Source organism: Mobula birostris, chromosome 9, assembly GCF_030028105.1.
Source record: "Mobula birostris isolate sMobBir1 chromosome 9, sMobBir1.hap1, whole genome shotgun sequence".
Taxonomy (NCBI): Eukaryota; Metazoa; Chordata; class Chondrichthyes; order Myliobatiformes; family Myliobatidae; genus Mobula; species Mobula birostris.
Genome location: NC_092378.1, coordinates 70,358,046 through 70,370,924, shown reverse-complemented (window position 1 = coordinate 70,370,924; position 12,879 = coordinate 70,358,046). Strand labels below are relative to the sequence as shown.

The window sequence follows — 12,879 nt, the reverse complement described above, 5'->3', positions numbered from 1 at the left end:
GCGCGCGGGTTTGTGGGCGTGAGGGCGGTGGGCGCCGCGGCCTCGGGTTTTGCAGCTTAAGTCAGCCCGGGAGGGGAGCGCCGGAGTCCGGGGGGGTGGCGGCAGGACAACCGCATCCTGCGGAGGGGAAAGATGACCACCTCATCACCCGAGGCCGTGAAGAAGCTGCTGGAGAACATGCAGAGCGACTTGCGGAGCCTGTCGTTGGAGTGTCGGAAGAAGTTTCCTCCCGTCAAAGAGGTGAGGGAGCGGGGGTCGGGAGCAGGGAGGGGTCCGGGGTGCGGGTGGAGTGAGAGATCGGGGGAGGGTCAGGAGAGCGGGTTGAGAGTGTCAGGGAGGGGGTCAGAGTGGTGGGGGAGGGGTCATGGGGGTAGGGGAGGAAGGGGGATCAGGGTGATGGGGAGGAGTCAGGGTGGGACGTGGGAGAGTTTGGGAATGGCGGATTGACAGGGTGAAAGGTCAGGGGAGGGTGGAGGAGAGGAGGGAAGGGTCAGGGGTGAGGGTGTAGAGAAGGGTTAGGGGTCAGGTTGCGGGGTGAGGGAGAGGTGGAGTGGCGGGTTGAGAGGGAGAGGGTGGTGTCATGCGTTGGTCTCAGCAGGAGGGATCAGAGTGGGCCGTTATGTGGCGAGGAATTGACTTAGGTTTCTGGGATCTCTGTCCCAGGACTGGGTGCTTGGCAGCAGCAGCAGGGAAAGAGGCAGATCCCTGCACTGAAACGGGGTCGGAGGGTGAAAGCACCTCCTCTCCCCCCCCCCCCCCCCCGCTCCACATCAGACAGAGGAAGGGGTCCCTCCACCAAAGCCTAGACCCAGTCTGTAAGCCTGCCATTGGGAAAGGGAGGGCACAGTTGCACAAGACTCTGCTGTGACCACAAGCAAGACTTTGCTGGAGGATCTCAGCAGATCAAGCAGCATCTGTGGCATGGAGCGAGGATTTAGTACCTGTCCTTGGAAGAGGACCTCTGGCTTCAGAGGAGCACAATCAAGTGAAACTCTGTCAGTCAATGCTGGAAGTCCTTCGTAAACTCCTACTTGCCAGAGTGTGGTTCCTGCCACCTTTGTTCCAAGCTATGTGAAAGGAAAAAAAAACAATGGTATCACCACTGTGAATTGTTCCTTGTAGTGTTTGTGAATGTGAAGTGGCTTCTGCTACTTGCACCTTTTCACGTCTGATACAAAGGAAAAGTGCTCTGTTTCCAAGTGCTTGTATTGTAATTTGTATAGAAATTACTGGTTCAGCTTCCCTTAATACCTCTCTACCCAGCAAGTTATTGAAGGGTGCTTACTACAAACCAATAACATCTCAGTTACACCATTGCTTGATTCTTAGAGGGATTTAAATGGCGCTTGAGATGGTTAGAATAATTTATCATTTTGAAGATATTCTGGCACACTTTAGATAAAAAGATGAGTTGTATTCTTGAGAAGGAACAATTCCGTGGCTGGAGTTTGACTTTATTAATATTAAGTGCCAGACTAAGGCGATAATAGCACATTACAACCTGCAGAACCAAATACTTTATCGTTTTCATTACTAGTAAAAATTACTAGTCTCAAGTTCTACAAAGTTCCCCAGCGCAAATTTGTCATTGTAAAGAGCATACTCACATTGTTCGGTAGCGTAACGCTTTACGGCATCAGTGATCCGGATTCAGTTACCGTCGCCAATCTAATCAACCATTCTAGTTAGTCCCCACCTTCATGCCAACCCCCCCATCTGTTACCCCCGTCACTGCACTGCAAGCACTTTACACCATTTAAAAACGTTTGCATTGTGAATACATGCTGATACATACGTACTTTTTGTTCCATATCCATACTTCGAACTTTATTTTCATATCATTATATAATTCTATATTTTTTGTGTGTTGAACATTGAATGTCACACCCTGCCCAGCACACCACAGCAGATTCCTACAGATTCCTAATACACGTAAATGTATATGGGAAATAAAGTTGATCCTGGATTATTTACAAAAGACAATTTGTTCTGCATAAGGCAGTAAACAGTGTGTGTTTATATTGTTCCTACAAACGTTTGTACTTTGATTTATGTGATTGTGCTGCTGTGAAACCAGTTCCAGAGGCAGATACTTAAGAATCAGGTTAAATGTCCTCTGTCTTTCCTATAATTTAATGATTCTAGTGGGGTCTCTGTATGATGTAAATGAGCAGTCAGAGTCAATATTTCAATTGATCTGAAGTTTATACTTGTAAGACCATGGCACACATTTCATTGACAATCTTCGGATCCTGAAATAACAATCAAAAGTAAGAAAACAACGTGAACGTTACTGCATAATTTCCGCATCTCCAGTGTTTCAGAAATGCCTGTGCTTCGTTTGATGTATGCACCTTGACTAGAGGTTATGACAGAGGCTGTAAAATGCAGTCTTTTTAAAACTAGTACACATTTAGGATCAGTGCAGTGCTGGAAACAGTAGCATGTTGTGCTCATGCCTAACTGTCTGACTTGTCGGGCCATTTCAGGGCTTTTAATGGTCAATTGGGCATTCGCACACCCCCGCCCCCAATCGGGTGAAATGGCAGAGTGATTCTTCCTGAGTGCAAGAGTAAAAACTGAAAATACTGGTAAAATGCAACAGGTCATATTATTTCTCTATGTGCTGCCTGACTTCAGAATCACAAACAACTTTATTAGCACTGAATTATATGGTGTGAAATTTTGTTTTGCAGCAGCAATACAATGCAAACTCATGAGCATTATTGTAAACTCCTAAAACAAATAGTGCAGTACAATGAGGGAAGTGTTTGTAGACTTGCTGAATGTTGACTGAACTTTGATTTAATTCTGATTTTCAATCTCTGATGTGCTTAGCTTTTAAAAAATATAAATGGAAAATCTGGTGGTGATTTCTTCATCATGGAAGCTTATGACTAATTTTGGCATTGTATACTAGTATAGCTTTTAAAGAGAGTTGCATTGCATCACAAACACGAAATTCAGCAGATGATGGGAATCTTGAGCAAATTCGCAAAATGCTGGAGAAACTCAGCAAGTCAGGCAGTATCTATGGAGAGGAATAATCAGCAAGTCAGGCAATATCTATGGAGAGGAATAATCAGCAAGTCAGGCAGTATCTATGGAGAGGAAACTCAGTAAGTCAGGCAGTATGTATGGAGAGGTATAATCAGCAAGTCAGGCAGTATCTATGGAGAGCAGTAAGCCATATATCCAGCTCCCTCCTGTAGACCACCCAGTGGAATCTGTCTCCACAATGTCTACGTGTAGTGCATTCCAGATTTCCTTCAGGTATTGAGTAAAACAATTTTTTCCTGTTCCAACAAGTTCTGTTTTGTAGCTGTGATCTCTAGTCCTGGACCCATTATCTGCTTTCCACTATTTTCTCAGACCTCCCATCATTTTTATTTGAGCAAATCTCCCTTCAACCTTTTCATGGAAAACAGTCTAAGCCTCCAGGAGAATGATCCTGGATAAGTAGCATTTAATGCCTCTGAACCTGTGAACTCAGGACTTCAGAAGAACTGGGAGGTTTCTCATTGAAATCTACTGATACCAAAAGGTCTGGATAGAGTGGGCGTGAAGAGGATGCTTCCAATAGTGAAAGACAGTATCAAGAGAGAATGACATCTCTCTAGAGCAGAGATGAGGAAGAACAACCTTAGCCAGACAATTCTGAATGTGTGCAGTCCCAGTCCGTCCCCAGTTGTTGGCTTTCAGCTCTTTTGAGGAAGGGATATCCTGCGTATTTAGAGATACAGCGCGGAATAGGCCCTTTGGGCCGTTCTGTCCAATTTAACCCTTGCCTAATCACGGAATAATTTACAATGACTGATTAACCTACTAGCTGCTGCGTCTTTGGACTGTGGGAGGAAACGAGAGCACCTGGAGGAAACCCATGCATTTCATGGGGAGGACATACAGACTCCTTATAAAGGACATCAGGATTGAAATCTGATGCCCTTAGCTGTCACAGCTACTCTATATCATTTCTTTATAAGGTTCATGTTACCCTCCTGGTTAGTAACCAGGGAAAATCCATCTTCCAGCTTGAAAGCTGGATAGCCATCTGTGCCTTTGTAGAAAGAAAGAAAGCAACTGCTCACCAAGTTGTTAGCCATGAACTCTTCCTTAGGATAGTTGATCAGGACCCAGAAAGATCGAATTTTCTTTTTAATAGTGAAAGTGTTTTAATGCCTGTTGATTTGCTCTTAAATGTAATCTTTACATAGGGAAAAAGTCAAAAATGCATCCTTGAAACTTTCCCTCTGAATGCCTTGCAATCTTTTCCCTTGAAAGAGCTTGGAGAAAGGAGCCAGTATCAGGAGTTTAGTGCTAGATGTGTGATCAAAACTGACTTTTCTCAAAGTGAAGGCTGTTGACACTGACCTTGGTCTGCCTTCAAGTGGATCTGGAGCAATTTCAGTGGTGTCACTCCAGTGTCTAATGCAGTAAGGCCAGATTTCAGGATCGCACGGAAGGGGGACACAAGTTTTGTGCCAGCTTTCCTTCATTCAACCGTGACCTGTCCTGGTAATGAACTCTGCTTCAACCACCCTTCAGGTATGCCCACCACCAATGAAAATTTGCAAGATAATTTGAATAGTTCTACATATCAATTTCAGTTCAGATAATTTGAATAGTTCTACATATCAATTCAGTGGTATCAAGCTTCCTGCGGTCTAAGCAACATAGCTATTTGCTTATTGCTGCAGTCACAGTTGGCTTTGATAGTTTAAATACTTAGAGAAAGAAGGGCTTGTTTACATTGGGACTTCCTCTGAAGGAGAGAACGGAGATATTGAAATGCAAACAGAAACTAGCAACTTTTTCCTGGGCACCAGGTGACTCCAAGTACAGATATTCAACTTAGTTGTTGCTTGCGTAAGATTGTGGTCACTTAGTTGAGTTTAAAGTGTGTACAACAACGTGGTGAGAGTAACACTTTGGAACGATGTTTTTAAAGAAAAATGGCACAAAACCGAGCTTTGAGCGAACAGTTTTTAAATAGCATCAGTTGCATGTGTTTGTGTTCAAACAGCGTGATTTTTGTCACTGATAATTGGCGAGAAATAATCCAGAAGACAATTCAGAGCTGTTTTGCTTATTGAGGTTTCAAGCATTCAGGCTTGAAGATGCCAGAAACAGCTTGGAATGAAAATGAAACTATCTCACCAATTCAGCAAGTTTGAAACTAACATCAGCAATCACCTTGAATGTTGTAATAAAAAGGAAGATTTGGAGGATGCATTATTGATCGGATTGTATGAAGGCAGTCCATTATCTGCAATAGGTGCCCACTAATTTTGTTCATTTACAGTCAGAAGAATTCCTCCATAGATAAATATTAGGAACTAATACACAGATTTGTAGTACTGCAGTGGTATCGGCAATGCTCTAATTTGTTCTGTATTACATTTAAATATGTAATTTGTTACCTTTTAATCTGTTTCCATGAAACCTCAGATAATTGGGGCAGCAATTTAATTGGGCCAAAATGTACTGGTCCTGATGTGTCTCAATTGACTGGAATCCACTGTATCCAGTGGTATTGAACACAAATCTGATTGATAAACAGCAGCCTGATATATTCATTGCTGTTGTCTAAGCAGAGAGAAGAGCCAGTGAAATTGCGATCAATATGGATTTGTTGTGACGGCAGACACATTATAGTAGGTCCAGCTCCTTGCTCAGACAGGAGTTAATTCTAGCTATAAGCAACCTCTTGAAGCACTTCATTTCTCTGGATGTGAGTCAACTCTGCTCTTCTTGACTGCCTTTTTGAAGCAAATGGAGACCGCAGACCATCAAAGATGGCCTTTAGGCAGTTGCTTGGCTCAGATTTCAGTGCTTAGTCAGGGCTGGCATCCTCTTGAGGAATGTGGTGACATCAGCCTCCAAGATAGCGATCACAAGATTGAAATAGTGCAGAGAAACTTTACAAGGATGTTGCTAGGACCTGAGTTACAGGGAATGGTTGTATAGGTTAGCATTTTATTCCTTAGAATATAGAATACTTGGGCTGGCTGGTGGCGCAATGACATCAGCGTCGGACTCTGGAACGGAGGTTCCCGGGTTCGAACCCAGTCGGGTCCGCTCCCGAGTACGCTTTCCATCCGTGCCGGGTTGAGTGTCGAGATCTCAACTCGACCTCGTAAAATAAAGGGAAAAATTACCGCGAAATGTCTGTGTGAGGGGTGGTGCGCCACACAGTCTCTCTCCCTCTCGCTACGTGCCTTGTAAAGGCATGAAAAAGACATTGTCCCGCCAATATCGCGCATGCACGCAGATGCACACGCACAGACGCACACACACGCATGCATGCACACGCCAAAAAAAAAATAGAACATTTGTCAGGCAAGGTTTTTCCTTAAGGAAACCTTGTTGACTTTGGCCTATTTTATCATGCTCCTCCAAGTACCCTTCAACCTCAACCTCAACCTCAACCTCATCCTCTGACACTGAGTCTGGCGATGAGGCTCAAAAGTGAACAGAGATGAAGTGGACTGCAGTGGTGATGGGAGATTCCATAGTCAGAGGAATAGAGATGAGTTTCTGTGGACGCGATAGAGACACCGGGATGGTATGTTGCCAGGGTTAGGGATATCTTGGAGTATTGTGTGCAGTTTTGGTCCCCTAATCTGAGGAAAGACATCCTTGCCATAGAGGGAGTACAAAGAAGGTTCACCAGATTGATTCCTGGGATGGCAGGACTTTCATATGAAGAAAGACTGGATGAACTGGGCTTGTACTCGTTGGAATTTAGAAGATTGAGGGGGGATCTGATTGAAACGTATAAAATCCTAAAGGGATTGGACAGGCTAGATGCAGGAAGATTGTTCCCGATGTTGGGGAAGTCCAGAACGAGGGGTCACAGTTTGAGGATAAAGGGGAAGCCTTTTAGGACCGAGATTAGGAAAAACTTCTCCACACAGAGAGTGGTGAATCTGTGGAATTCTCTGCCACAGGAAACAGTTGAGGCCAGTTCATTGGCTATATTTAAGAGGGAGTTAGATATGGCCCTTGTGGCTACGGGGATCAGGGGGTATGGAGGGAAGGCTGGGGGGGGGGGTGTTCTGAGTTGGATGATCAGCCATGATCATAATAAATGGTGGTGCAGGCTCGAAGGGCCGAATGGCCTACTCCTGCACCTATTTTCTATGTTTCTATGTCATATCATTCTAAAGGAGGAGGGTGAGCATATTGGCACCAATGACATGGGTAGGAAAGGTGAGGAGGTCCTGAGGAGATATTTTAGGATGCTAGGTAGAAAGCTGAAAAGCAGGACCTCCAGGGTAGTAATCTGTTGGTTACCAATGTGCCAGTGACAGTAAGAGTAGAATGATTTGGCAGGTGAATGCATGGCTCAGGAACTAGTACAGGGGGCAGGGCTGTAGATTTCTGGATCATCGGTATCTCTTCTGGGGAAGGTATGACCTGTGCAAAAAGGACAGTTACATCTGAAGCCAGGGGGTCCAATATCCTTGCGGGCAGGTTTGCTACAGCTGTTTGGGAAGGTTTAGACTGATTTGATAGCAGAATGGGAACTGGAATGATAGGGCTGAGGATGGGTTAGTTGGTTTATAAACAGAGGCAGTGTATTGAGACTACTAGCAAGGAGAGGCTGATGATAGGGCAAAATTGCAGTCAGCAAGATGAGTTGAATTGCAAAAATCTAAAAGGTAATGAATACAATACTGAAAGTTTTATTGGAATGCGCACAGTATACAGAATAAGGCAGCTGAACTTGTAGCACAGTTACATATTGGCATGTTTGATGTTGTGAGCATACTGAATGGTGGCTGAAAAGATTATAGCTGGGATCTTGACGTCATATCAAAAGGGCAGGCAGGTAGGCAGAGGGGAAGCTGTTGGTAAAAAATTAAATTAAATCATTAGAAAGAGGTGACATAGGATCGTAGGATGTAGAAATCCTGTGGGTAGAGCTAAGAAACTGCAAGGGTAAAAATAACCCTTTTGGGAGTTATATACAGACTTCCAAACAGCAGTAAAGATATGGTCCCCAAATTACAATAGGAGATAGAAAATTCATGCCAAAAAGGCAGTGTTACAATAGTCATGGGGGATTTCAACGTGCAGGTACATGCATCATGCCATGGGCCTCTATCGCTCAGAGCTGACCATGGATATTGTGTCCTAGCTATCTAGATACTCAAGCCTGAACAGTACGATATGGAGAGCAAGCTGTTGCCCATGTAGTGAGCTCCCCCTCTTCACGCATCTGATGAACCCAAAGGAGTGGCAGAGATTGATACAGTTTGGTATCAGCAGCATCGCAGGAGTTGCCTGTCAACTTGAAGTCAATGTAGGACTACCTTAGGGACTCCGGCTCTGGATTTTCCCCTCAGGGTTTACTCCCGAAGCTTTCCTCATGAGTGGGTATAGCCGCAAGGCAGTGGAGGTTTGAGATCAGAGTTTTCCTTCTCCAAGGTGAGCTGCCGACCACGGCTGATGAGCCCCATCTGCCTGTGGATTGCAGGTAGATTGAGAAAATCAGGTTGGTGCTGGATCCCAAAATGGGGAATATGTAGAAAGCCTATCAGATGGCTTTTTAGAGCAGCTTATGGTTGAGCCCACTATGGGATCCGCGATTCTGGACTCGGTGTTGTGCAATGAACCAGAATTGATTAGAGAGTTTAAAGTAAAGTACCCCTTAGGGGGTCAGCTGTCATAATATGATGGATTTCACCCTGCAGTTTGGAAAGTTAGGTGTATCAGTATTACAGTGGAGTAAAGGGAATTGCAGAGGCATGAGAGAGGAGCTGGCCAGACTTGATTGGAAGGGAGCATCAGCAGACAGCAGAGCAGCAATGGCCAGAATTTGTGGGAGTGATTCAGAAGGTGCAGGGTAGATACATCCCAAAGAAGTAGTAGTATTCTGAAGGCAGGATGATGCAACCTTGACTGAGAAAGAACTCAATCAGTATAAAAGCCAAAGATAGGGAGAGGTATGTATATAGAATAGATTTTGGACTGCTGGAAAATGATGCTGGAGAGGTAGTAATGGGGACAAGGAAATGGCGGAGAAACTGTATTAAGTATTTTGCATCAGTCACTAGCAGTGTGCCAGTAGTTTCAGAAGTTTGAGAGTGGCAGAGGGGCAGGAGTGTGTGAAGTTGCCATTACTGGGGAGAAGGTGCTTGGAAAACTGAAAGATCTGAAGGTAGTTTCTAAACCATTATTAGTTTGGAAAAACTCTTCGAGTATCATCTCTCAAAATATTCAAACTTCAAAGTAAATTGGTTATCGAAGTATGTATATGTCATCATATACCTATCCTACCCTGAGATTCATTTTCTTGCGGGATTTCACAGTAAAACAAAGAAATACAATAGAATCAATTTTTTTTTTAAATTACACACCAACAATGACTGGTAAACACCCAGTGTGGAAAAGAAGACAGTGTAATACAAAAATCACATAATAGACAGATAGATAAATAATACCAAAAACATGAGCTGCAGAGATCTTTGAATGTGAGTCCATTGGTTGTGGAATCAGTTCAGTGTCGAGATGACTGAAGTTATCCACTCTAGTTCAGGAGTCTGGTGGCTGAAGGGTAATAACTGTTCCTGAACCTGCTGCTGTGTGTCCTGAGGCTCATATACCATCTTCCTGATGACAACAGCAAGAAATTGGTTTTGGTTGGTGGGGGGGTCCTTGGTGAAAATGTAGCCAGTGAAATATTTTTATAGTGCACTCACAGGGAAGGTAGGAATGTTGACTTTCAATTCATGCTCTCCAGGTTCTATAGACAACAATGCAATAATGATCAGATAATGAAGTTTCAGCAATGCTGATTGCAAGATGAACATCAGTTAGGAACACTGAAGCTAGCTTATTTGAAATTATGCCATGGGGCCATTCTCCACAAAATGAAATTGTTATCCAGGAATCAATCTGATGTACCTTCGCTGCAGTCTTCCCACCACAAGTTGTTTTTACTGGCACCCAGATGTCATCTCGTCCGGGTCCTATGATTCTCATAATCAAATCCTTTCACAATGAAAACCAACATACTATTACCTTCCCATTTTTTTTCTAATTGCACGTTTATTTTCGGTGATCGATGTTGAAGATCTCTTTGCACTCTGACACCTTTCAATCTTTCGTCATTTTAAAAAAATACTCTGCCTTTTTTTATTTTACCAAAATAATTTACCTCACTTTTTCCCCACGTTATTTTTTATTTGGCATGTCCGTACCTATTCACTTAACTGGTCTGTATCCCTGATATGCCTCCACATCCTTTTCATATGCCATACCGCTGTCTCACTTTATCTCATCTGCAAATTTAGATTATTCTACATCCCTTCATCCAACCCCACCCCACCTCCTCTCTTATAGAAGTATGCTGACAAATGGGTGTGTGTCTCGGCTCCACATCCTAGGTGCTCTGATTTTCTTCTGCACCCCAAAGACTAAGTTAAATGGCTTTTGTAAATTTTGGAAAATGGTAACTAAAGCATCAGTCTCCACATAGCTGCCATGGTTGTATAGTGGGTGGGACAGTAGTGTGATAGTCAGAGTAACACTTTACAACGGCAGCGATTGGAAGATCAAGGTTCATTTGCCGCCACTGCTTGTAAGGAGTTTGTACGTTCTCCCTGTGACTGCATGGGTTCGCACATTCCAAGGATGTACAGGTTAAGATTAGCAAGTTGTGGGCCTGCTTTGTTGGCACTGGAAGCATGGTGGTACTTGGGGTTTTTGATGCAAATGACACATTTCATTGTTTACTGTTCAATTGTTTTGGAGAAAATGTTTATTTTTAATGATAGATATCATTAAGATATTTTTTATTTAGTCAGTGTAATATTTTGATGATGATGGATGAACGATTACTGGTGCAAGCACTAATTGGACATTTCCTTTACTGCTGAGTAGAAAAGCCCACAGGTGTTACTGTAGAACTATTTCTGCACAATTGGCTTTTTGACTAAAATGCAATTAGACTAATTGTGCTAAGCATTATCCCTTATTCAGTAAGTATACTGATATGAAGATAGGTAGAAATGCGGGTAATTTTGAGAAAATAGGCTATAGAAGAAGTGTCAGGAAGTGTGTGGTCATGCACATTTGTAGAAGAAATAAAGGGTAGACTATTTTCTAAATTGGGAAAAAATCCTAAAAACTGAGGTACAGAAGGACTTGGGAGTCATTATGCAGGATTCCCTAAAGGTGAATTTGCAGGTTGAGGCTGTGGTGAGGAAGGCAATTACAATGTTAGAATTCATTTCAAAAAGACTAGAAGATAAAAGTAAGGATGCAATATAATGCACTCAGTTGGAGTATTGTGAGCAGTTTTGGGCCCCTTATTTTAGAAAGTGTAGTCTGAAGCTGGACAGCATTCACAGGAGGTTGGTGAAAATTATTCTGGGATTGAACAGCTTGTCATATGAAGAGCTCTAGGCCTGTACTCACTAGAATTCAGAAGAATGAGGGGAGTCCTCATTGAATGGTGAAAGGCTTTGATAGAGTGACTGTGGAGAGGATGTTACCTATGGTGGCAGAGTCTAAGACTAGAGGGCACAGCCTCAGAATAGAGATGCATCCTTTTAGAACAGAGTCGAGGAGGAATTTCTTCAGCCAGAGGGTGGTGAATCTGTGGAATTCATTGCCACAAGCAGCAGTGGAGGCCAGGTCTCTATGTATATTTAAGGCAGAGGTTGATTAATTTTTGATTGGTCAGGGTATGGAGTGATACGGGGGGAAGGCAGGCTGAGAGGAAAAATGGATAAGCCATGGTGAAATGGTGGGGCAGACTCGATGGGCCAAATGGTCTAATTCTGCTCCTATGTCTTGTGGTCTTATACTGATTCTCACAAACCAGAATACGTACAGTTGAACCGAGAGTGCAGTTGATGTAATAAATTTACACACAAGAGCAAAGTTAAAAGTGAATAGAATAGAACAGAACTTTATTGTCATTGCTCAGGACAAAGAGATTGCAGTTCTACTCCAGTCCGTACAAAGCAGATATTTACAATGCATGCAGTATGGCTTAATAAAAATAAGAAAAAAATTCCCATGTTTACATACAAAAAGTGACTTTGATAGTCCGTAACACTCAAAGGCCATTGACAAGCCGAGGTGTAGCATTATCCAGCTGCACAACAAGCCCTCGGGAAGAAGCTGTTTTTCAGTCTCACTGTCTTGGCTAAACTTTTCTTATCTCCTACCAGATGGCCAGAGATTCAACAGATAGTTCCTGGGATGGCATTGGTCTCTAATGATCTTACAAGCACACCAAGCGAGTTGTAAGTTGTAAGTTGTCTTCAGGTCCCAGTGATGTGCTGAGCCATCTAATCACCCAATGGAGTTCTTTGTGCTCTGTCTTGTTGCAGCTAGAGTAGCACAGTGTCAATCTGTATGTGAGTATGCTCTGTATTGCACAGTGATAAAAGTTGGCCAGCAATTTTTGGGGCAGATTAGCTCTCAGGTAATATACGTAGAACATAGAAAAGTACAGTACAGGAACAGGCCATTTGGCCCAAAATGTTGCGCTAAACCAGCTAAAAAGCAAATCAAAAACAGCCAAACACTAATCCCTCCTACCTTCACCATATCCATATCCTGATATCTTTCTTACATCCATGTGCCTATCCAAAGATTTCTTAAAAGCTTCTCATGTATTTGCCTCTACCACCATACCAGGCAACGCATTCTAGGCATCTATGACCCTCAGAATAAAAACAACTTGCCCCTGGAATCCCTCTTGAACATATCCCTTCTCACCTTCAATACATGCCCTCTGTAGATAGTAGTAGAGCTACTAGGGCTTGATGTTTCAATCCCTATGGTAAGTTGGCACTCTCGATGTTGGCAGTGTGCTTGGAGTGGTGACAAGGAGGGAGGGTAGGTACATCATCGGGA

At 43.3% G+C, this 12,879-nt stretch overlaps 1 protein-coding gene across 5 annotated transcripts in view; it reads left to right on the top strand.

Annotated features, from left to right (window-relative positions):
- Positions 1-12,879, top strand: part of mon2 (MON2 homolog, regulator of endosome-to-Golgi trafficking) — a 165,089-nt gene continuing 152,210 nt past the window's right edge. For 4 of the 5 annotated variants that reach the window (XM_072268246.1, XM_072268241.1, XM_072268242.1 and 1 more), the window contains exon 1: positions 1-240. In XM_072268246.1, the coding sequence (XP_072124347.1) occupies positions 133-240 (108 nt within the window). In that variant the 5' untranslated portion in view covers positions 1-132. The remainder of the gene's footprint in view (positions 241-12,879) is intronic. The other variant, XM_072268244.1, reaches the window with a different exon arrangement.